At 43.7% G+C, this 24,065-nt stretch overlaps 1 protein-coding gene across 1 annotated transcript in view; it reads left to right on the forward strand.

The window, feature by feature from the left end:
• Window positions 1-24,065, forward strand: part of LOC140211221 (PC3-like endoprotease variant B) — a 1,844,543-nt gene that overhangs the window by 951,363 nt on the left and 869,115 nt on the right. The window contains exon 10 of the mRNA XM_072280838.1: window positions 11,738-11,841. Coding sequence (XP_072136939.1) covers window positions 11,738-11,841 — 104 coding nt within the window. The remainder of the gene's footprint in view (window positions 1-11,737; window positions 11,842-24,065) is intronic.

Here is a 24,065-nt window from a genome sequence, read left to right on the forward strand (position 1 = left end):
TGAAGATGCAAGCAAAGGAGCCACCATTTAGCGTCACCATCACTTCACTCTGCTCCTTTCTTTTGCTTATACAATAGCTTTAACTTCCCTTGTCAGCCACAGTTGTACTATTTTACCATTTGAGTGTTTCTTCATTTTTGGAATACATATGTCCTGCACCTTCCTCATTTTCCCCAGAAATGCACGCCATTGCTGCTCTGCTGACATTCCTGCCAGCAGCTCCTTCCAATTTACTTTAGCCAACTCCTGTCATGCCACTGGAATTTCCCTTACTCCACTGAAATACTGATACATCAGACTTTACTTTCTCCCCATCACATTTCATGTTGAACACAATTATATTGTTATCACTGGTTCCTAAAGGTCTTTTTACCTTAAGCTCTCTAATCGCCTCTGGTTCATTACGTAACACCCAATCCAGTATAGCTGATCCCCTAGTAGGCTCAATGACAAACTGTTCTAAAAAGCTATCTCTTGGGAATTCAACAAGATCACTCTCTTGAGATCCATTATGAACCCAATTTTCCCAATTGACCTGCATGTTAAAACCTTCCATAACATTGCCTTTTTGACTCGCCTTTTCTATTTCCTGTTGTAACCTACGGTCCACTTCCGAGCCACTCTTGAGAGGCCTGTATATAATTGCCATCAATGTCCTTTTACCTTTGCAGTTTCTTAACTCAACTCACAAGGATTCAACTTCTTCTGATCCTGTGTCACATCTTTCAACTAATTTGACATCATACCTGGCAATCTGTAACACTACAACAAAACAGTCCACCTTATTTCTTATACAACGTGCATTTAGATACAACACCTTGAGTACCGTATTTGCTATCATTTCTGACTCTGCATCCCTAATAATTTGATACTCAGCCTGTTGGCTGCAGCTATGTCCCATTACCTGCTTGCCCTTCCTGATAGTCTGACTGCATGCTATCTTTACTTTTTTACCATCTGTCCTATCCTGAGTCCCTTCACTCTGGTTCCCACCCCCCTGTCAAGTTAGTTTAAACCCTCCCCAACAGCTCTAACAAACCTGCCTGCAGGAATATTTGTCCCCTCAGGTTCAGGTGCAACCTATCACTTTTGAACAGGTCATACCTCCCCCAGAAGAGATCCCAATGATCCAAGAACCTGAAGCCCTGCCCCCTGCACCACCTTCTCAGCCACGCACTTATCTTCCAGTTGCTACTGTTTCTACCCTCATTGGCGCATGGCACAGACAGCAATCCAGAAATTACTACCCGGGAAGTCCTGCTTCTCTGCTTTCTACCTAGCTCTCTAAATTCTCTTTTCAGGACCTCTTTGCTTTTCCTTCCTATGTCATTGGTAACAATTGGTACAGGCTGTTCTCTCTTCCTGTCCAAAATATTGTGGATGTGATCTGAGACATCCCTGACCCTGGCACCTGGGAGTCAACATACCATCCGGGTGTCCCGTTCACATCCACAGAAACTCCTGTCTGTTCCCCTTGGTATCGAGTCCCTATCACTACCGCTCCCTTCTTCTCTCTTTTTCCCTCCTGCACCACGGATCCATGCTCAGTGCCTGTAACCTGGTCTCCGTGGCATTCTCCTGGCAGGTCATCCCCCACAAAAGTATCCAAAACGGTACACTTGTTTTTGAGGGGAATGGCCACAGGGTTGCTCTGCTCTAACTTCCTATTTCCATTTCTCCTGACGGTCACCCAGCTACTCGCCTCCTGCAACTTCGGGGTGAGTACTTCCCTGTAACTCTAAGAATCCTGCACCCCCCATCATTTCCCTCACATGGTCTCACCTGCCAGTTTGTTCTTCCCCCGCCCCCCCCCCCACTGTCTTTTCATTTTGGCTTCTTCCCCCTCCTTTCCAGGTAGATGAAGGGTGAGCTCCTCTAGTATGGAGAGTGTGTTACTCTGGATTGAATGGAAAATGAGTGTCAAGGTGCACTGCAGAAAAACTTGAATACAAATTATTGGCAAATAAAACATTAAAGTGCCATGGTAACGCAGTGCTTCACACGATGACATTCCAGCTCGGGGCATTTGGAGTTCAGAGTTCAATTCCAGTGTCCTCTACAAGAAGATTGTACTTCTTCCTGTGGACCACGTGGACTTTCTCTGGGTGCTCCGGTTTCCTCCTGCATTCCAAAGACGTGCTAGCGAGTAGGTCAACTGGTCGATGTAAATTGTCCTGTGATTAGGCTGGTGTTGAATACATGGGCTGCCGAGCAGTGCGACTCAGTGGGCCTATTCCCTGCTTTAAATCTTTAATTTCTAAATCTCTAAATTAAATAAAGAAATTAATATCCGGAGCGATAGAGCAGTGAAAGAACTGCATGGAGTAACGCCAGATCTAACATACAGAGAGGCTTTGAGGAAAGAGAAGCAGAATAAATGGTGTAAAGACAGTAAGATAGAAGGGCTGAAATGTGTGTACCTCAATGCAAGAAGCATCAGGAACAAAGATGATGAACTGAGAGCTTGGATACATACATGGAATTATGATGTAGTGGCCATTACAGAGACTTGGCTGGCACCAGGGCAGGAATGGATTCTCAATATTCCTGGATTTCAGTGCTTTAGAAGGGATAGAGAGGGGGGGAAAGGGGTGGAGGGGTGGCATTACTGGTCAGGGATAATATTACAGCTACAGAAAGGGTGGGTAATGTAGCAGAATCCTCTTTTAAGTCAGTATGGGTGGAAGTCAGGAACAGGAAGGGAGCAGTTACTCTACTGGGGGTATTCTGCAGGCACCCTGGCAGCAACAGAGATACAGAGGAGCAGATCAGGAGGCAGATTTTGGAAAGGTGCAAAAATAGCAGGGTTGTTATCATGGGTGACTTTAACTTCCCTAACCTTGATTGGCACCTGATTAGTTCCAAGGGTTTGGACGACGCAGAGTTTGTTAAGTGTGTCCAGGATGGATTCCTGTCACAATATGTTGACAGGCTGACTCAGGGCAATGCCATACTAGATCTAGTATTAGGTAATGAACCAGGTCAGGTCACCGATCTCTCAGTGGGTGAGCATCTGGGGGACAGTGACCACTGCTCCCTGGCGTTCAGCATTATCGTGGAAAAGGATAGAATCAGAGAGGACAGGAAAATTTTTAATTGGGGAATGACAAATTATGAGGCTATAAAGTTAGAACTTGCGGGTGTGAATTGGGATGGTGTTTTTGCAGGGAAATGTACTACGGACATGTGGTTGATGTGTAGAGATCTCTTGCAGGATGTTAGGGATCAATTTGTCCCGGCGAGGAAGATAAAGAATGGTGGGGTGAAGGAACCATCGGTGACAAATGAGGTGGAAAATCTAGTCAGGTGCAAGAAAGCAGCATACATGAGGTTTAGGAAGCAAGGATCAGATGGGTCTATTGAGGAATATAGGGAAGCAAGAAAGGAGCTTAAGAAGGGGCTGAGGAGAGCAAGAAGGAGTCATGAGAAGGCCTTGGCGTGTAGGGTAAAGGAAAACTGCAAGGCATTCTTTAATTATGTGAAGAACAAAAGGATGACAGGAGTGAAGGTAGGACCGATTAGAGATAAAGGTGGGAAGATGTGAGTGACAGCCTCAATGAATACTTCTCTTTGGTATTCACCAATGAGAGGGAACTTGATGATGGTGAGAACAATAGGAGTGAGGTTGATGTTCTGGAGCATGTTGATATTAAGGGAGAGGAGGTGTTGGAGTTGTTAAAATATATCAAGATGGATAAGTCCCCGGGGCCTGACGGTATATTCCCCAGGCTGCTCCACGAGGCGAGGGAAGAAATTGCTGAGCCTCTGGTTGGGATCTTTATGTCCTTGTTGTCTACGGGAGTGGTACTGGAGGATTGGTGGGAGCGAAATTTGTCGCCTTTTTCAAAAAAGGTAGTAGGGATAGTCCGGGTAATTATAGACCAGTGAGCCTTACGTCTGTGGTGGGAAAGCTGTTGGAAAAGATTCTTAGAGATAGGATCTCTGGGCATTTAGAGAATCATGGTCTGATCAGGGACAGTCAGCATGGCTTTGTGAAGGGCAGATTGTGTCTAACAAGGCTGATAGGGTTTTTTGATGAGATGACCAGGCATCTAGATGAGAGTAGTGCAGTGGATGTGATCTATATGGATTTTAGTAAGGCATTTGACAAGGTTCCACACAATAGGCTTATTCAGAAAGTCAGAAGGCATGGGATCCAGGGAAGTTTGGCCAGGTGGATTCAGAATTGGCTTGCCTGCAGAAGGCAGAGGGTGGTGGTGGAGGGAGTACATTCAGACTGGAGGATTGTGACTAGTGGTGTCCCACAAGGATCTGTTCTGGGACCTCTACTTTTTGTGATTTTTATTAATGACCTGGATGTGGGGGTCGGTTAGCAAGTTTGCAGATGACACAAAGGTTGGTGGTGTTGTAGATAGATTGGCAAAGATTGCAGAGAGACATTGATAGGATGCAGAAGTGGGCTGAGAAGTGGCAGATAGAGTTCAACCCAGAGAAGTGTGAGGTGGTACACTTTGGAAGGACAAATTCCAAGGCAGAGTACAAAGTAAATGGCAGGATACTTGGTAGTGTGGAGGAGCAGAGGGATCTGGGGGTACATGTCCACAGATCCCTGAAAGTAACCTCACAGGTGGATAGGGTTGTTAAGAAAGCTTACGAGGTGTTAGCTTTCATAAGTCGAGGGATAGAGTTTAAGAGTCGTGATGTAATGATGCTGCTCTATAAAACTCTGGTTAGGCCACACTAGGAGTACTCGGTCCAGTTCTGGTTGCCTCACTATAGGAAGGATGTGGAAGCATTGGAAAGGGTACAGAGGAGATTTACCAGGATGCTGCCTGGTTTAGAGAGTATGCATTATGATCAGAGATTAAGGGAGCTAGGGCTTTACTCTTTGGAGAGAAGGAGGATGAGAGGAGACATGATAGAGGTGTACAAGATAATAAGAGGAATAGATAGAGTGGATAGCCAGCGCCTCTTCCCCAGGGCACCACTGCTCAATACAAGAGGACATGGCTTTAAGGTGAGGGATGGGAAGTTCAAGGGGGATATTAGAGGAAGGTTTTTTACTCAGAGAGTGGTTGGTGCGTGGAATGCACTGCCTGAGTCAGTGGTGGAGGCAGATACACTAGTGAAGTTTAAGAGACTACTAGACAGGTATACGGAGGAATTTAAGGTGGGAGCTTATATGGGAGGCAGGGTTTGAGGGTCGGCATAACGTTGTGGGCTGAAGGGCCTGTATTGTGCTGTACTATTCTATGTTCTAACTATAATATGAAAAAAAACGGAAAAAGAGTGTGCTTGATGGGACTGAAAAATTGGCAATCCAGTTCCTTCCACTGAGTTACACGAGCAGTTTGTTTTTACTCCAGATCCTAACATCTGTGTTCAAATGTTCAAAGTAAATTTATGATCAAGGTATGTACAGTACTCTGAAAAGCTCTCAAAGCATATAGTATATACATAGAAGTTATAGAAAACCTACAGCTCAATACAGGCCCTTCGGCCCACAGAGTTGTGCTGAACATGTCCCTACCTTAGAAATTACTCGGGTTACCTATAACCCTCTATCTTACTAAGCTCCATGTACCTACCTAAAAGTCTCTTAAAAAACTCTATTGTATCCGCCTCCACCACTGTTGCCGGCAGCCCATTCCATTCACTCACCACTCTCTGAGTAAAAAACTTGCCCTTGACATCTCCTCTGTGCCTTCTCCTCAGCACCTTAAACCTGTGTCCTCTTGTGGCAACCATTACTATCCACACGATCAATGCCTCTCATTTTCTTGTACACCTCTGTCAGGTCACCTCTCATCCTCCGTCACTCCAAGGAGAAAAGGCTGAGTTTACTCAACCTATTCTCACAAGGCATGCTCCCCAATCCAGGCAACATCCTTGTAAATCTCCCCTGCACACTTTCTATGGATTCCACATCCTTTCTGTAGTGAGGCGACCAGAACTGAGCACAGTACTCCAAGTGGGGCCTAACCAGGGTCCTATATAGCTGTAACATTACCTCTCGGCTCTTAAACTCAGTCCCACAGTTGATGAAGGCCAATGCACCGTATGCCTTCTTAACCACAGAGTCAACGTGCGCAGCAGCTTTGAGTGTCCTATGGACTCGGACCCCAAGATGGTATATATGATATATATAGATAGGGTGCCCAACACCTTTACACAGTACTGTATTTGACAATATGGAGCCGAGAGTGAGTTTCAGAATCAGAAACAGGTTTATTATCACTGGCATCTGATATGAAATTTGTTGATTTAGCAGCAGCTGTTCAATGCAATAGATAATCTAGCAGAGAGAGAGAGAAAAATAATAATAAATAAACACGTAAATCAATTACGTATATTGAATAGATTTTTTAAAATGTGCAAAAACAGAAATACTGTATGTTTGTAAATCTGGTGGGAGCAATAGATACAAAATGCTGGTGAACGCAGCAGGCCAGGCAGCATCTATAGGAAGAAGTACAGTCAACATTTTGCGTCGAGACTCTTCGTCAGGACTAACGGAAAAAAGAGATTTGAAAGTGGGAGGGGGAGGGGGAGACCCAAAATGATAGGAGAAGACAGGAGGGGGAGGGATGAAGCTAAGAGGTGGACAGGTGATTGGCAAAAGGGATACGAGGCTGGAGGAGGGGGAGTATCATAGGGTGGAAGGCCTTGGAAGAAAGAACGGAGGAGGGGAGCATCAGAGGAAGATGGAGAACAAGCAAGGAGTTATTGTGAGAGGGAAAGAGAGAAAAAAAATTAAAAATTAGGGATGGGGTAAGAAGGGGAGGAGGGGCATTAACAGAAGTTAAAGAAATCAATGTTCATGCCATTAGGTTAGAGGCTACCCAGACAGAATATAAGGTGTTGTTCCTCCATCCTGAGTGTGGTTTCATCTCGACAGTAGAGGAGGCCATGGATTGACATATCGGAATGGGAATGGGACGTGGAATTAAAATGTGTAGCCACTGGGAAATCCTGTTTTCTCTGGTGGACAGAGCGTAGGTGTTCAGCGAAACGATCTCCCAGTTTGCGTTGGGTCTCGCCAATATATAGAAAGCCACACCGGGAGCACCGGACGCAGTATATCACCCCAGCAGACTCACAGGTGAAGTGTCGCCTCACCTGGAAGGACCGTCTGGGGCCCTGAATGGTGGTAAGGGAGGAACTGTAAGGGCATGTGTAGCATTTGTTCCGCTTACAAGGATAAGTGCCAGGAGGGAAATCGGTGGGGAGGGATGGGGGACGAATGGACGAGGGAGTCGCATAGGGACCGATCCCTGCGGAAAGCGGGGGGGGGGGGGAGGGAAAAATGTGCTTAGTGGTGGGATCCCATTGGAGATGGCAGAAGTTACAGAGAATAATATGTTGGACCCGGAGGCTGGTGGGGTGGTCGGTGAGGACAAGGGGAATCCTATTCCTGGTGGGGTGGCGGGAGGATGGAGTGAGAGCAGATGAGCGTGAAATGGGGGAGATGCGTTTGAGAGCAGAGTTGATGATGGAGGAAGGGAAGCCCCTTTCTTTAAAAAAGGAAGACATCTCCTGGAATGAAAAGCCTCATTCTGAGAGCAGATGTGGCTGAGACAGAGGAATTGAGAGAAGGGGATGGCATTTTTACAAGTAACAGGGTGGGAAGAGGAATAGTCCAGGTAGCTTTATACTTTATACTTTAATGTCGCCAAACAATTGATACTAGAACATACAATCATCACAGCGATATTTGATTCTGTGCTTCCCTCTCCCTGGATTACAAATATTAAATATTAAAAATATTAAAAATAGTAAAAATTAGTAAATATTAAAATTTTAAATTATAAATCATAAATAGAAAATAGAAAAATGGAAAGTAAGGTAGTGCAAAAAAACCGAGAGGCAGGTCTAGGTATTTGGAGGGTACGGCCCAGATCCGGGTCAAGATCTGTTCAGCAGTCTTATCACAGTTGGAAAGAAGCTGTTCCCAAATCTGGCCGTACGAATCTTCAAGTTCCTGAGCCTTTTCCCGGAGGGAAGAGGGACGAAAAGTGTGTTGGCTGGGTGGGTCGTGTCCTTGATTATCCTGGCAGCACTGCTCTAACAGCGTGCGGTGTAAAGTGAGTCCAAGGACAGAAGATTGGTTTGTGTGATGTGCTGCGCCCTGTTCACGGTCTTCTGCAGCTTCTTTCAGTCTTGGACAGGACAACTTCCATACCAGGTTGTGATGCACGCTAGAAGAATGCTTTCTATGGTGCATCTATAAAAATTAGTGAGGGTTTTAGGGGACAGGTCAAATTTCTTTAGTTTTCTCAGGAAGTAAAGGCGCTGGTGGGCCTTCTTGGCAGTGAACTCTGCGTGGTTGGACCAAGTCAAGTCATTTGTGATTTTGACCTCGAAGAATTTGAAGCTTTTGACCTGTTCCACTTGTGCACCACCGATGTAAATGGGGTCGTTCAGTCCGCTACTCCTTCTGAAGTCAACAACCAATTCCTTTGTCTTGCTGACGTTGAGGCATAGGTTATTGTCTTCGCACCATGCACCAGGTTCTTAATTTCCTCTGTGAGAGTCCGTAGGCTTATAGTAGATATCAGCAGATAAGCTGTCTCCATAGATGGAGTCAGAAAGATCAAGGAAGGGGAGGGAGGTGTCGGAAATGGACCAGGTAAACTTGAGGTCAGGGTGAAAGTTGGAGGCAAAGTTGATGAAGTCAACGAGATCAGCATGCGTGCAGGAAGCGGCGCCAATGCAGTCCTCGATGTAGCAAAGGAAAGTTGGGGGGGGGGAATGGATAATTAACCCGTTAATGCCCCTCCTCCCCTTCTTACCCCATCCCTAATTTTTAATTTTTTTTCTCTCTTTCCCTTTCACAATAACTCCTTGTCTGTTCTCCATCTTCCTCTGGTGCTCCCCTCCCCCTTTCTTTCTTCCAAGGCCTTCCATCCTATGATACTCCCCCTTCTCCAGCCTTGTATCCCTTTTGAAAATCAACTTCCAAGCTCTTAGCTTCATCCCTCCCCCTCCTGTCTTCTCCTATCATTTTGGGCACCCCTCCCCCTCCCACTTTCAAATCTCCTACTATCTCTTTTTTCCATTAGTCCTGATAAATGGTCTTGACCCGAAACATCGACTGTACTTCTTCCTGTAGATGCTGCCTGGCCTGCTGCGTTCACCAGCATTTTGTGTGTGTTTCCAGTATCTGCAGATTTTCTCATGTTTGTGGGAGCAATAGATGTTGGGAATGTCGAGGGGGAAGCACCACGGGAAGTGTATGGGACAGGTGGCCGAGAACATGTGCCAGGGGTGGGGGTGGGGGTGGTTGTGTGTGTGTGTGGACACACTCAGTCCTAAGACACAAGGCAAGGTTACTTGATTCCAAACGATTAGTTTCTTGATCATTATAGAATGTCTCTCTGGCGCTTCACGTTCCCTCCCCTCTCCCTTCCACCTTTCCCAACCATGATTTCCCTTTCCCTGTCCCCTCCCACTCTCAGTCCACAATAGAGACCCATATCAGAATCAGCTTTATCATCACTCAAATATGTCATGAAATTTGTTTTTTTGTGGCAGCAGTACAGTGCAATATATAACATTACTATAAGTGCTCAGGACTGTGTACGTCACCTCTCTGAAGTTCATTTTCTTGTGGGCATTCACAGTAAATGCAGTGCCCATAAAAAGTTTTGGAAGTTTTTGTGTTTATTATTTTACAACATTGAATCACAATGGCTTTAATTAGACTTTTTAGACACTGATCATCAGGTAAAGACTCTTCCATGTCAAAGTGAAAACAGATCTCTACAAAGCGATCTGAATTAATTACAAACATAAAACACAAAATACTTGAGTGTATAAGTATTGACCCCTTTTAATATGACAGATCAAATCATTACTGGTGCAGCCAATTGGTTTCAAGGTCATGTAATTAATCAAATGGAGATCACCTGTGTGCAGTCAAGGTGTTGGAATTGATTGTAGTATAAATACACCCATATTCGGCAGGTCCAACTGCTGCAGAGTCAGTATGCTGGCAAAAATGACACCATGAAGATAAAAGAACACTCCATCAACTCTGCAAAAAGGTTATTGAAAAGCACAAGTTGGGAGATGGATTTAAGAAAATTTTCAAGTCACTGAATATCCCTTGGAGTACAGTTAAATCAATAATCAAAAAATGGAAAAAATATGGCATAGTTGTAACTCAGCCTAGAGCAAACCGTCCCCAAAAACTGAGTGACTGTGTTATGAGGGGCACTAGTGAGGGAGGCCACCAAGAGACCTATGACAAATCTAGAGGAGTTACAAGCTTCAGTAGCTGAGATGGGAGAGACTGCACATACAACAACTGTTGCCAGGGTGCTTCATCAGTCACAGCTTTATGAGAAAGCCACTGTTGGGGAAAAAACACCTGCATGAAATCTCAGCTAGAGTTTGCTAGATGGTATGTGGAGACTCTGAAGTCAGCTGGAAGAAAGTTCTACGGTTTGATGAACTCAAATTTGAGCTTTTTGGCCATCAGAACAAATGCTATCTTTTGCATAAGCCAAATACCACACATAATCAAAAACACTCCATTCCTACTGTGAAGAATGGTGGTGGCTTTCTCACGCTCTGGGGATGCTTCACTGCAGCAGGCCCTGGAAGGCTTGTGAAGGTAGAGACTAAAATGAATGCAGCAACATACAGGGAAATCCTGGAGGAAAACCTGATGCAATCTGCAAGAGAACTGTGACTTGGGAGAAGATTTGTTTTCCAGCAAGACAATGACCCCAAGAATAAAGCCAAAGCTATACAAAGCTTAAATAACAACAAAGTTAATGTCCTGGAGTGGCCAAGTCAGAGTCCAGACCTCAATCCAACTGAGAATTTGTGGCTGGGCTTGAAAAGGGCAGTTCACTCACGATCCCCATGCAATCTGATAGAGCTTGAGCAGTTTTGTAAAGTAGAATGGGGACATATTGCACTGTCCAGATGTGCAAAGCTGATGGAGACCTATCCCACAGACTCAAGGCTGTAATTGCTGCCAAAGGTGCATCTACTAAATACTGACTTGAAAGGTATGAATACTTATGCAATCAATTATTTGTGTTTAATAATTGTAATTAATCTAGATCGCTGTGTAGAGATATGTTTTCACTTTGACACAAAAGAGTCTTTTTCTGTTGATCTGTGTCGAAAAAAGCCACATTAAATCCACAGTGATTCAATGTGGTGAAACAATAAAACATGAAAAATTCTGGGGGGGGGGGGGTGTATACTTTTGATAGGCACTGTAGAAAGCAACAAAATAGAATCAATGAAAAATGGTACAGTCTCTTGTGTCCTACCATCGTCACCTTCATTAGGAAACACCTTTTCCACCATCCACCTGATTTTCACTGCTGTCATTCCTGTAGACACTTTAATTATATCTGTGATTTATTTGATTCCCACTTATATTAAGAGGAAGAGAAAGTTACTCACCTAAGTGTTAAATTTTACATTGTCTGCAGCAAAAAGAGCAACTTTATGCAAAATTAGAAGCACCCAAAATAATTGTGAAGGCCCCATTTCAGAGCAGTAACAGAGGGATATGGAAAGCCATTTCATTTTATTTCCTGTTGCTTACTATTAAGATTTTCCCAGAGGACCAAGTGCAGCTGTCTCATTCCAGTAGTAATGACCTAGTTTTATGACTTCTGTTGAATTAAAAGAAAAAATACAGTAACGCTCTCTTTGTTGATGGTGTAAAAACATGATGGAGATTTATGCCTGTTGCTTTTCTAGAATCTGCATCATTAATTTTGGTGCTCACTGCATTTGTCATTTTCAGGTGACAGCTTCCAACAGCGTGAGGGGGTGTGATTCACATTTCCGAGGCACCTCAAGTGCTGCACCAATGGCTACGGGAGTCCTGGCATTGGTCCTGGAAGCCAAGTAAGTCCTGAACTACCGTTAGTATTCATACAGCCTTCCCCGGTTTTCCTTTCTCGTCTCAAAATCACCATGCGCTTCTAAGGTTTTCACTCGACCGAAGTCATGGAAGTCGCTGCAGAGGTTGCTGATGACCTCATCTGAAGAAATGTGCAACATTTAAGTCAGGATGTGAAGTAGCACGATAACTTTGCTCAGTTATTTTAAGATGGAAAACTTAAATCTGCACTCGGTGGCCTCTCTACTAGGTATACTCTATATCTGTCCATTAATATTTATTTACAAGGGGTGATTGATAAGTTCATGGCCTAAGGTAGAAGGAGTCAATTTTAGAAAACCTAGCACATTTATTTTTCAACATAGTCCCCACCTACGTTTACACACTTAGTCCAGCGGTCATGGAGCATATGGATCCCTTCTTTGTAGGAGTCGCGTCTTGGACCTCCAGAAAGTCGTCCACAGCAGGGGTGATTAATTGGTTCGTGGCCTAAGGTAGAAGGAGATGGGTTATAGAGCTCTCGTTACATGCACGTGCAGTTCAACTCTGAGTGAAAATGCAGAGAGTTTGAAGTTAATGACTCATCTCCTTCTATCTTACCAATATAGAACTTATCAATCACCCCTGCTGTGGACCACTTTCTGAAGGTCCAAGATGCCGACTTCTATGAAGAAGGGACTATGTTGAAAAACAAATGTGCTAGGTTTTCTAAAATTGACTCCTCCTTCCTTAGGTCACAAACTTATCAATCACCCTTCGTATTTATGGATACAGAGTGTAAAAGACCCATCTGGAATATGTAATTGTGAATGCATTGATTGATAATGGTTAATGCAAATATTTACTCAGCCATTCAGCTAAATGCATAAAAAACATGCAGACATGGTCAAGAGGTTCAGTTGGTGTTCAGGCCAAGCATCAGGAGGGGGAAGGAATGTGATCTAAGTGACTTTGAATGTGGAATGATTGTTGGTGCCAGATGGGGTGGTTGGGTATTTCAGAAGCTGCTGATCTCCTGGGATTTTCACACACAACGGACTCTAGAGTTTAAAGAGAATGGTGCGAGAAACCAAATTAAAACATTTGTTAATGAGAGAAGCCAGAGGAGAATGGCCAGACTGGATCAACCTCACAGGAAGGTGGCAGTAACTCAAATAATCACATGTTACAACAGTGGTGTGCAGAATAGCATCTTCAAACACAACATGTCGAGCCTTGAAGTGGATGGGCTACAGCAGCAGAAGACCAGGACAATACATTCAGCAGCCACTTTATTGGATTCATGGGGTACAGGATGTTTGGGAGGTATACAGCATGTTCAGGTGGTAGAGGGAGTATGGGGGTTCAGGTGGTAAAGGAAGTTAGAGTTTCAGGGGTACAGAATTTATAAGAGGTGCAGGGATACAGAAGGGGTTAAGGATTACAAGAAGAAGAAAAGGGTTCAGGGAGTACAGGGGATTTGGGGGTATAGGAAGTACAAGGGGTACAGGGAGTTCAGGGATTCAGGAATTTCAGAAGGTACAGAGAGTGGACAGGATGTACAGTGGGTTCAGGAGGTACAGGAATTCAAAAGGTACAGGAGTTTCAGATGTTCAAGGGGTACAGGATTCGGGTGATACACATGGTATACAGGTTTCAGGTGGTACAGTGGGTTCAGGAGGTACAGCGGATACAGTGGGTTCAGAAAGTATGGGAGTACAGTGGGTTCAGGATGTTCAGGGGTACAAGAGGTGCAGGGGGTAGATGGGGTGCAGGAGGTAAAGGAGATACAGTGGTTCAGTGGATTCAGGAGGGGTAGGGGTACAGTGGGTTCAGGTGATAGAGGGGGTACAGTGAGTTCAAGGTGTAGACGGGTACAGGAGGTATGGGGGTACAGTGGGTTCAAGAGGTACAGCGGGTACAGTGGGTTCAGGAGGTATGGGCTTACAGTGCATTCAGAAGGTATAGGGGTACAGTGGGTTCAGGAGGTATGGGCTTACAGTGCATTCAGAAGGTACGGGGGTACAGTGGGTTCAGGAGGTATGGGGGTACAGTGGGTTCAGGAGGTATGGGGGTACAGTGGGTTCAGGAGGTACAGCGGGTACAGTGGGTTCAGAAAGTATGGGGGTACAGTGGGTTCAGGAGGTATGGGGGTACAGTGGGTTCAGGTGGTAGAGGGTACTGTGGATTCAGGAGGTATGGGGGTACAGTGGGTTCAGGTGGTAGAGGGGGTACAGTGGATTCAGGTGGTAGAGGAGGTACAGTGGGTTCAGGTGGTAGAGGGTGGTACAGTAGGTTCAGGTGGTAGAGGCAGTACAGTGGGTTCAGGAGGTATGGGGTACAGTAGGTTCAGGTGGTAGGGGGGTACAGTGGGTTCAGGAGGTACGGGGTACAGTAGGTTCAGGTGGTAGAGGGGGTACAGTGGGTTCAGGAGGCAGAGGGGATACAGTGGGTTCAGGTGGTAGAGGGGGTACAGTGGGTTCAGGAGGTAAAAGAGGTACAGTAGGTTCAAGAGGTACAGGGGGTACAGTGGGTTCAGGGTGTAGACAGGGTTACATTAGGTTCAGGAGGTACAGGGGGTACGGTGGGTTCAGGAGGTACCGGGGGTTCAGTGGGTTCAGGAGGTATGGGGGTACAGTGGGTTTAGGAGTTAGAGGGGGTGCAGTCGATTTGGGAGGTACGGAGTGTATAGTGGGTTCAGGAGTTAGAGGGGGTACAGTGGGTTCAGGAGAGACGGGGTTACAGTGCATTCAGAAGGTATGGGGGTACAGTGGGTTCAGGAGGTATGGGGGAACCGTGAGTTCAGGAGGTTTGGGGATACAGGAAGTATGGGGGGGGGGTTCAGGGCTACAGGAAATACAGGAGTGCAGGGGGGTTTATGGTGTATAAGGGGAATTGGAGGCACAGGGGTACAGGGAGTTCAGAAGGCTCAGGGTACTGGAGGTAGAGGAGGTACTGAGGGTACAGGAAGTACAGGAGGTTCGGGGATACAAGCAGTATGGGGTTCAGAGGGTACAGGAGGTGCAGGGGGTTTATGGGTTATAAGGGGAATAGGAGGTACAAGGGTACAGGTTGTTCAGGAGGTAGAGGAGGTACTGAGGGTACAGGGGTACTAAAGGTTTTGAGGTACAAGAAGTTCAGGTGCTACCTAGTAAAGTGGCCACTGAGTGTTTTTCTTTAATATCCCAAGTGTCTGGAGAGAAGTTGACAAACCTCACGGTAGATATTTGGCAGGGATGAACATCGATGCTCCCTTATTGTCATGTATCTGGGCTATTTAAACAGATACGGCTTTTTAAAGTCAACTGGATGAGGAGAAGCAGGATAAATTCTGCGCTCTCGGTAGGGAACCACACTTGAAGGACATGCAGCTCTGAAAAATAAGTACTTCAGTACGGTATTCGAGCTCATCTCTGACTCATGTTCTCATCAAGCAAGGCTCACACTGTGAATGTGAGAGTACTGTACTCGCCCAAACATTTTAGAAATGTGTCAAATCATCGTTGTTAATAAAGGAACAGTGCCTTACTGAAACAGTGTTAGGCAAAACTTACTTCTTATTTCTTGTGGCTTTATTTCTGTCAGCTTCTCTCTAGACTCTCGAGATGATAAAGCTGCCGGTTTAAATCAAATCAAGTCAAGTAACTAAAAGAATCATTAGGAGGGAAAAGATGAAATATGAAAGCAAGCTGGCAAACAATATCAAAGTGGATAATAAAAGCTTTTCCAGTTACGTAAAAATAATAGAAGAGAAATGAGAGTGGATAGAAGACCGCTAGAAAATGAGGCCGGAGAAATAATAATGGGGGACAAAAAGATGGTAGATGAATTGAGTATTTTGCATCAGTCTTCACTCTGGAAGACCCTAGCAGTGTGCCAGATATTGAAGGGTGTGAAGGAAGAGAAGTGAGTGCAGTTATTATTACAAAGGAGAAGGTGCTCAAAAAGCTGAAAGACCTAAAGGCACCCAGACAAAAACTGCGCCCTGGGGTTTTGAAAGAGATTGTAGAGGCATTAGAAATGATCTTTCCAAAATCATTGGACTCATGACATGGTGCCAGAGGACTGGAAAAATGCAAATATCACTCCACTCTATAAGAGAGGAGGAAGATAGCAGAAAGTAAATTATGGACCAGTTAGCCTGACTCAGTGGTTGGGAAGATGTTAGAGTCAATTGTTAAGGATGAGGTGTTGGAGTACTTGGTGACACAGGACAAGACAGGACAAAGTCAGTATGGTTTCTTTCAGGGAAAATCCTGCCTGACAAGCCTATTGGAATTCTTTCAGGAGATTACAAGTAGGATAGATAAAGGGGATGTAGTGGATGTTGTATATTTGGACTTTCAGAAGGCCTTTGACAAGGTGCCACACTTGAGGCTGCTTACCAAGTTACTAGCCCATGGTATTACAGGAAAGCTACTAACATGGTTAGAGCATTGGCTGATTGGTAGGAGGCAGGAGGCAACTCTTGTCTTTCTACATTATTTTACAAAATTTTATAGTTCTTTCAAATTACATGCAATTTCATTCTGTTGGTGAAATCTAGTATTATTCTCCCATTTCACTAATGTTATTTTACTGTGATAGAGGCACAGGTGACAAGGGAACACACTCATGACATCCTGCAGCTCCAAGATACCTCCTTACATTTTCCTCCTTTTCTTTCCTTGTTGCTACATTCGACAAAATTGCATGATCTCATATTTTGACCTTATTCTCTTCTGTTTATCATATGACCTTTTTAAAGAAATCTCCAATTTTCATTTATTTCATTTTCATTATCTGTCCTTGTTCATTCTACAAAGAATCCAGTTCAATTGGTCAAACAGAATATCTCTTTAAAAATTGTGCTGCCTCACCCTAATTCAATCATGTTTTTGAATGAGATTAGTAATTTCAAAAATATTCTTTATTTGCCACATATACATTGAAACATGCAATGAACTGTGTTGTTTGTGACGACGACACACACAGTCTGAAGATGTTGTGGGGCCAGTCGGCAAGCGTCACCCTCTTGGCACCCAGGTCGCGTGCCAGCAGCTCACTAACCCGAACCTGTACGTCTTTGGAATGTGGGAGGGATTCCAGAGGAATCCCACATGGTCACGGCCACCCACAGGCTCCTTATCAACAGCAGCATGAATTGAGCCTTCATGTTACAGCTACCACTGAAATGTGTTGAACTAACTGCCACACTGCCATTTCATCCTACAATGCTGATCACTGCTGACAATTTCCATCAGAGTAACTAGTTTATAATTATCTCATACTCTCCCGTTCTCCTAAAGACTTTATTTCCAAAGAATATTTGAAGAAACAAGGCCAGTCATCTTTATCTTCCTTGGAGCAGCGCAGTAGCATAGCAGCTAGTGCAAAGCTTCAGAGTGCCAGCTGTCATGGGTCAGGGTTCAAACCCACCGCTGTCAAAATCAGAATCTGAATCAGGTTTAATATCACTGGCATATATCATGAAACGTGTTGTTTTGCAACAGCAGCACTTTGCAATTATTCATTTGTTATGCGGCATTTCATCTAACATAAGTGATCGTGATTGCTTTTTTGGTAAATTTTTCTACAGAAGTGGTTTGCCATTGCCGCCTTCTGAGCAGTGTCTTTACAAGGTGGGTGATCCCAGTCATTAACAATACTCTTCAGAGATTGTCTGCCTGGTGCCAGATCACATGGCTTTGCTCCAGTTACTCCAATTTCATAGAAACATAGAAATATAGAAAATAAGTGCAGGAGTAGGCCATTCGGCCCTTCGAGCCTGCACCGCCATTTATTATGATCATGGCTGATCATCCAACTCAGAACCCCGCCCCAGCCTTCCCTCCATACCCCCTGACCCCCGTAGCCACAAGGGCCATATCTAACTCCCTCTTAAATATAGCCAATGAACTGGCCTCAACTGTTTCCTGGTTTCCTGTGGCAGAGAATTCCACAGATTCACCACTCTCTGTGTGAAGAAGTTTTTCCTAATCTCAGTCCTAAAAGGCTTCCCCTCTGTCCTCAAACTGTGGCCCCTCGTTCTGGACTTCCCCAACATCGGGAACAATCTTCCTGCATCTAGCCTGTCCAATCCCTTTAGGATCTTATACGTTTCAATCAGATCCCCCCTCAATCTTCTAAATTCCAACGAGTACAAGCCCAGTTCATCCAGTCTTTCTTCATATGAAAGTCCTGCCATCCCAGGAATCAATCTGGTGAACCTTCTTTGTACTCCCTGTATGGCAAGGATGTCTTTCCTCAGATTAGGGGACCAAAACTGCACACAATACTCCAGGTGTGGGCTTACCAAGGCCTTGTACAACTGCAGTAGTACCTCCCTGCTCCTGTACTCGAATCCTCTCGCTATAAATGCCAGCATACCATTCGCCTTTTTCACCGCCTGCTGTACCTGCATGCCCACTTTCAATGACTGGTGTATAATGACACCCAGGTCTCGTTGCACCTCCCCTTTTCCTAATCGGCCACCATTCAGATAATAATCTGTTTTCCTATTTTTGCCACCAAAGTGGATAACTTCACATTTATCCACATTAAATTGCATCTGCCATGAATTTGCCCACTCACCCAACCTATCCAAGTCACCCTGCGTCCTCTTAGCATCCTCCTCACAGCTAACACTGCCACCCAGCTTCGTGTCATCCGCAAACTTGGAGATGCTGCATTTAATTCCTTCATCCAAGTCATTAATATATATTGTAAACAACTGGGGTCCTAGCACTGAGCCTTGCGGTACCACACTAGTCACCGCCTGCCATTCTGAAAAGGTCCTCCAATATTCCAAAAATAGAGAGATTAGGATTAGTATATTGTGGATATGTTACACTGGCCCTGGAAACATGGTGACATTCAAAGGCTGCCCCCAGCATTTACTTGGACTGTGTTGGTCATTAATGCAAACAATGCATTTCGCTGTATGTTTTGCTGTTTTGATCTACTGTACATGTGACAAATAACGTTAATTGATCTCTAATCTCGATGTTGGCAGGCTCCAGTAATTTGTCTATATCTCATATCAGTAACTACTTTATATTGTACAACTTTAAATAATAGTCTCATGAAACCATTTTACTAATCAGGTAGAAACTCGTTTATTCTATTCACAATGCCATGTCAGGAAAATTACAACTCTTTTTGTTCACAGAATTCATTCTAAACCTTATCATAAATTACACTCAGTGATCACTTTATTAGGTTTTGGAGTAGAACCTGATATGGTCTTCAGTTGTTTGTGGCCCATCCACTTTAAGGTTCGATGTGTTGTGTGTTCAGAGATGCTCTTCTACACACCACTGTTGTAACGTGTGGTTATTTGAGTTACTGTCGCCTTCCTGTCAGTGCGAACCAGTCTGGCCGATCTCCCCTAACCTGCTGCTCACAGGATAAGCAGGTTAATTGGTCATTGTAAATTGCTCCTTGATTAGGCTGGATTAAATAGGTGGGTTGCTGGGCAGTGTGGCTCAGTGGGTCGGAAAGGCCTCTTCCACACTTTATCATGAAATAATTAAGTAAATAAGTTCACAAATCAAAGTGTATTTAAATCTTTATCGAATGATGAAGCGAGTGCAGAAATCAATCTTTTATATTTCTGTAATATATAAAGCAAATATGTAAGTATCAATAAAAGCAAATGTTCCACTGGTAAAGAATTACCACCAGCTGTCCTTACTGGTGAGCCCCCCCCCCCCCCCCCCCCCCCCACCGGACTGGAATGGCTCCTACTTGCAAACTCTGTGCTGCGCACCATTACCTGCAATTGATGTTCTTCAGTTTAACCACTGTTATTGGTATTGATGGATTTCCCGCTGCCCGTTTCTTCTACTTAACACTCTTCTTGAGGAACTCTTTCAAAGATTCCAAGTACATTTATTATCAAAGTATGTATACAGTATACAACCTGCGATTCGTGTTCCCCGCAGACGGCCGCAAAACAAAGAGTTTTGGGCATAGATTTTAAACCTGTTGTTTAACCTTTTTCTTGAGGAACTCATTCTTCACCATTTTTAGATGTTGCTCTTAAAAGTTTTTTTTTCATGATCCATGACTGTGTACACTTCAAACCCCAGGCATCACACATTTACTGCAGAATTGGCCATTGGTACAGTATAAATAGTTTAATCAGTTGGATGAGTTGGGAGAGAAGAGAACAGGTAGCTTTTTGGCTGATCTCTGGAATTGTTCATAGGTAGCCCAGTCAAATAAAGATCCAAGTGCATGACATAACAGATAAACACATTAGCTAAAAAAAAGGCTGGAGAGACCTAGAAGCTTGAAGCTTTACTGTTGGTTTGCAAATAATCTCTTGAGTAGTCACAGAATGAGAGCTAGGAGGAATAAACTGTCCACTTGGTTCCACTAAATATATGTGATCAGATGGATGTAGACAGCAGATAAATAAAAACACAAGAGATTCTACAGATGAATGGAAATACAGAGCAACACACACAAAATGCTGCAGGAAATGGAAGGGAATGAACTGTCAACACCTCAGGCCAAGATCTTTCATCCATATGAAGAGGTCTGAAACAGCAGACAAAGCTCTTCTATACAATTATAATGAGAAACTAATAACGATTTTTTTTCTCGGGTATATTTATTGAGAATACAAGGTTTACATCCTTGATGATTATTTGCTTATAATAATGAAGGAATGAGTGAGTGAATGTCGTCTCAGGAAAGCAGCATCCATTATAATGACCCCCACCACCCAGGCCATGATCTCTCCTCAATGCTGCAGTCTTATCCACGCCACCAGATTCAGGAAGAGTCGGGCTCTTGAACCAGTGGGGATAGGTTCACTCAACTTCACTTGCCCCATCGCAGAACTGTTCCCATAACCTATGAACTCTTTCAAGGACTCTTGATCTCACGTTCTCAATATTTATTGCTTATTTAGTGTTTTATTCTCAGCTCAAGCTGGTAACACCTGAAGTACGGGCAAACCCAAGAACACTCATTTCTCAATTGCTATGAACTTTTGAATTATTCTAGTGGTGTTTAGTATTGTGGCTGTCTGGAGAATTACATAATTATTGCTGCGTAGGCTAATTGTTTAATGCTATTGTGTAGTGACTTTGGTATGATACCAGTTGTAAATATTACCATTGGGACAATGTATGCTCTGTCATTATTACATAGACTTTCAATTTCCTCCTTTAAATAAGCATATTTCTGCTTTTTCACTTGTTGGTTTCTGTATGTTATATTTATTATTAGCGGTATTTCTTTTTCTTTCTTTTTGTATTTGTACTGTTCGTTGTATTTTGCACATTGCTTGTTGTCCATCCGTTCTGATGAGTGCTGTCTTTCATTGATTCTATTACTATGAATGCCTGCAAGGAAATGAATGTCGGGGTTGTATATAGTGATCTATATGTTCTATCACTTGCCTATATATCAGTGGCAATTCACAGTGATCAATTCATGGGCAACACGGAAGCGTATTCGTTGAACAATCAATTTGCTGTGCCAGCGATCATTGATCAGGGTTTGATTCCTGCTGTCGTCTGTAAGGAGTTTGTACTTTCTCCCCATGACCATGCAGCTTTCCTCCGGGTGTCCCATACTCCAAAATTAGGGTGTGTTAGTTGTGGGCATGCTATGTTGGCACTTGAATCGTGGCAACACTTGCAGACAGCTGCCAGTACAGTCATTTTAGAAAGGTCTGGAATATGAATCTGTGAAATGTGTGGTGAAATTTTCCAAAGCAATTTATCTTAATTTGTCATTGAAAACACCATAGAAGTTTGTTGACATTTGTCAGTAAAACATTTTAGATGAAAAATGTTTTTTATCTAATTTTTTATCAGTTGTACATTTTCCCACTGGTACCTAAAGTAGAAATCTTCCTTAAATGGTCCAATTTGTTCTCAGTTTTCTGCTGGGCATCCGTAGCAGCCAACATTTACATTTTGGCTTCACAAGACATGCCTCAATTTCTGTTCATTTTCCTCCGTCCGTCAGGCAAGCTATCAAACATTTTTCAATGTCATTTCCCTCAATCTCTGTTCATTTTCCTCCGTCCGTCACGCAAGCTATCAAACATTTTTCAATGTCATTTCCTGTACGTAAGTGTAAAGGAGAACAAAATAATTGTTACTTTGGATCCAATGCAGCACAAAAAAAAACGAAAGATGAAGACCACAACAATAATTCTAAAAAGCACACAATAAATATAAATGTACAGGGTAGTTTATTTGCATAGATTGATTGTATGTTCATAAAGTAAAGCAAGGCTTACATAATGTGACTGTGAGGAAATAATAAAGTAGTGTTGGAGTTAGTGGGTGGAGGTGTTGGTCAGTCTTACTGCTTGGGGAGAATACCTCTTTTTGAGTCTGGTGGTCCTAGCATGGATGCTATGTAGCCTCCTCCCTGCTGGGAGTGGGACAAACAGTCTGTGAGCAAGGTGGGTGGGAGTTTTTGTGATGCTAATGGGCCTTTTCTGGCAGCTACTCCATGTATATCCTTGATGGCAGTTAGGCTGGTGCCAATGACGTGTTGGGTAGTTTTGACTACTGTTGCAGATCCTTCCTGTCCGCTGAAGTGCATTTTCTGTACAAGCAGTGATACAGCTTGTTGGGATGCTCCGTCAATATCTTTGTGACACACTATTATAGTGATCGGAGTGCTTCATCATGGAAACCTGCTGTCATTCAAGTTTCCTGTTATACAACTGCGTATCTCACAGCTGCTTTCCTAGCACTTGGGGGATTTATACCCATTTTCTGGTTTGTTGGAAGTTTAAAGATTATTTTCACACGTACTTCATGATTGACATATTTATTTTTGTTACTAACAAGTCCATTCTTACTAGATGTGTCTATTTTCACCATCAGTTTATGATTAGCAAGCAAAAGCATGCTGTTCAAATTTATTGCTGAAGAGGGGTTTCTTATGTTTAACTGAAGTCAGCTGAAAGGTAGTGGTAGGCTCATTTAAAGCCAATATTTTAATGAGTCAATTCTATTTTACTGGGCTTAGGTTCTGATGGTATCAGAGAGTTCATTGTTAATGAAATACTTTATTGTTCTGCATTCTTTGCCATCAGCTGCATTATGATCTAACCTCTGCTCTCACAGGGAAGTTAAATACTAATGTCTTCATGTGGTGATGCAACATTTAAAGATTTTAAATGTGAAATATAGGAAGGTAACTTCTGAAGAAGATGTATTTGCAATCCTGTGGTAACACTGATGAGCATGAGGGTTTGCACACATTTAATTATTAGTAAGATCACTTTGCCTGAAGCCTCAAGTACAGACCCATGGCAGCGTAAATTTGGTTAGTTCCCATCTGAGTGGTCAACGACTACTCCTCCACCTCTTCCCAATCAATGGGCCTTGTAAACGTGGAAATTCCAAGAGGAAGTTGAGCCAGGTATTGACAGAACCAGAGGACACAGCTTTCAGGTGAGAGGAGAGAAGGAAGGAACTTACTGCTACAGAAGTGATGAGTCTACAAACAGACGGATGGTGGAACGGCTGGCCCTCTGGTGTGGTCAGAACAATCTGGAGCTAAATATGCTCAAGACTGTGGAGATGACAGTGGACTTCAGAAGGAGCCCCCCAATACTCCCCCCACTCACTATACTCAACAGTATTGTGTCTGCTGTGGAGACCTTCAGGTTTCTGGGTGTCACAATCTCCCAGGACCTGAAGTGGACACCCAACGCGGACACTCTTATCAAAAAGACTGAGCAGAGGTTGTATTTCCTACGTCAACTCAGGAAGTACAACCTGCCTCAGGAGCTGCTGATTCAATTCTATTCAGGAAAATCCAGTCTGTTCTCTGGCCATCCACCACTGTCTGGTTTGGATCAGCTACCAAACAAGACAAGAATAGATTCCAAAGAACCGTCAGGCTGCAGAAAGGATTATTGGTGTGAAGCTGCCCTCGATCCAGGACTTATATGCATCTAGAGTCAGGAAGCGAGCAAGCAGCATCATTGTAGACCCATCACACCCTGGACATCACCTGTTCCAACTCCTTCCTTCTGGTAGGCGCTTTAGATCACTGTATGCCAGGACAAATAGGGACAAGAACAGTTTCTTTCTGTATGCCATCAGTCTTATGAACATTTGAATTTTAGTCTATTATAAACCAAGTCCACCTGTACATACACAGGTATATCTCATTGTATATACTTCACGATTATTTGGACTATTGTTTTGTTTCCTTTTTGATTCTGTACCAGAGAGCCATAGAAACTACAGCACAGAAACAGGCCCTTTGGCCCTTCTTG

This window comes from Mobula birostris, chromosome 2 (genome assembly GCF_030028105.1).
Source record: "Mobula birostris isolate sMobBir1 chromosome 2, sMobBir1.hap1, whole genome shotgun sequence".
NCBI lineage: Eukaryota > Metazoa > Chordata > Chondrichthyes > Myliobatiformes > Myliobatidae > Mobula > Mobula birostris.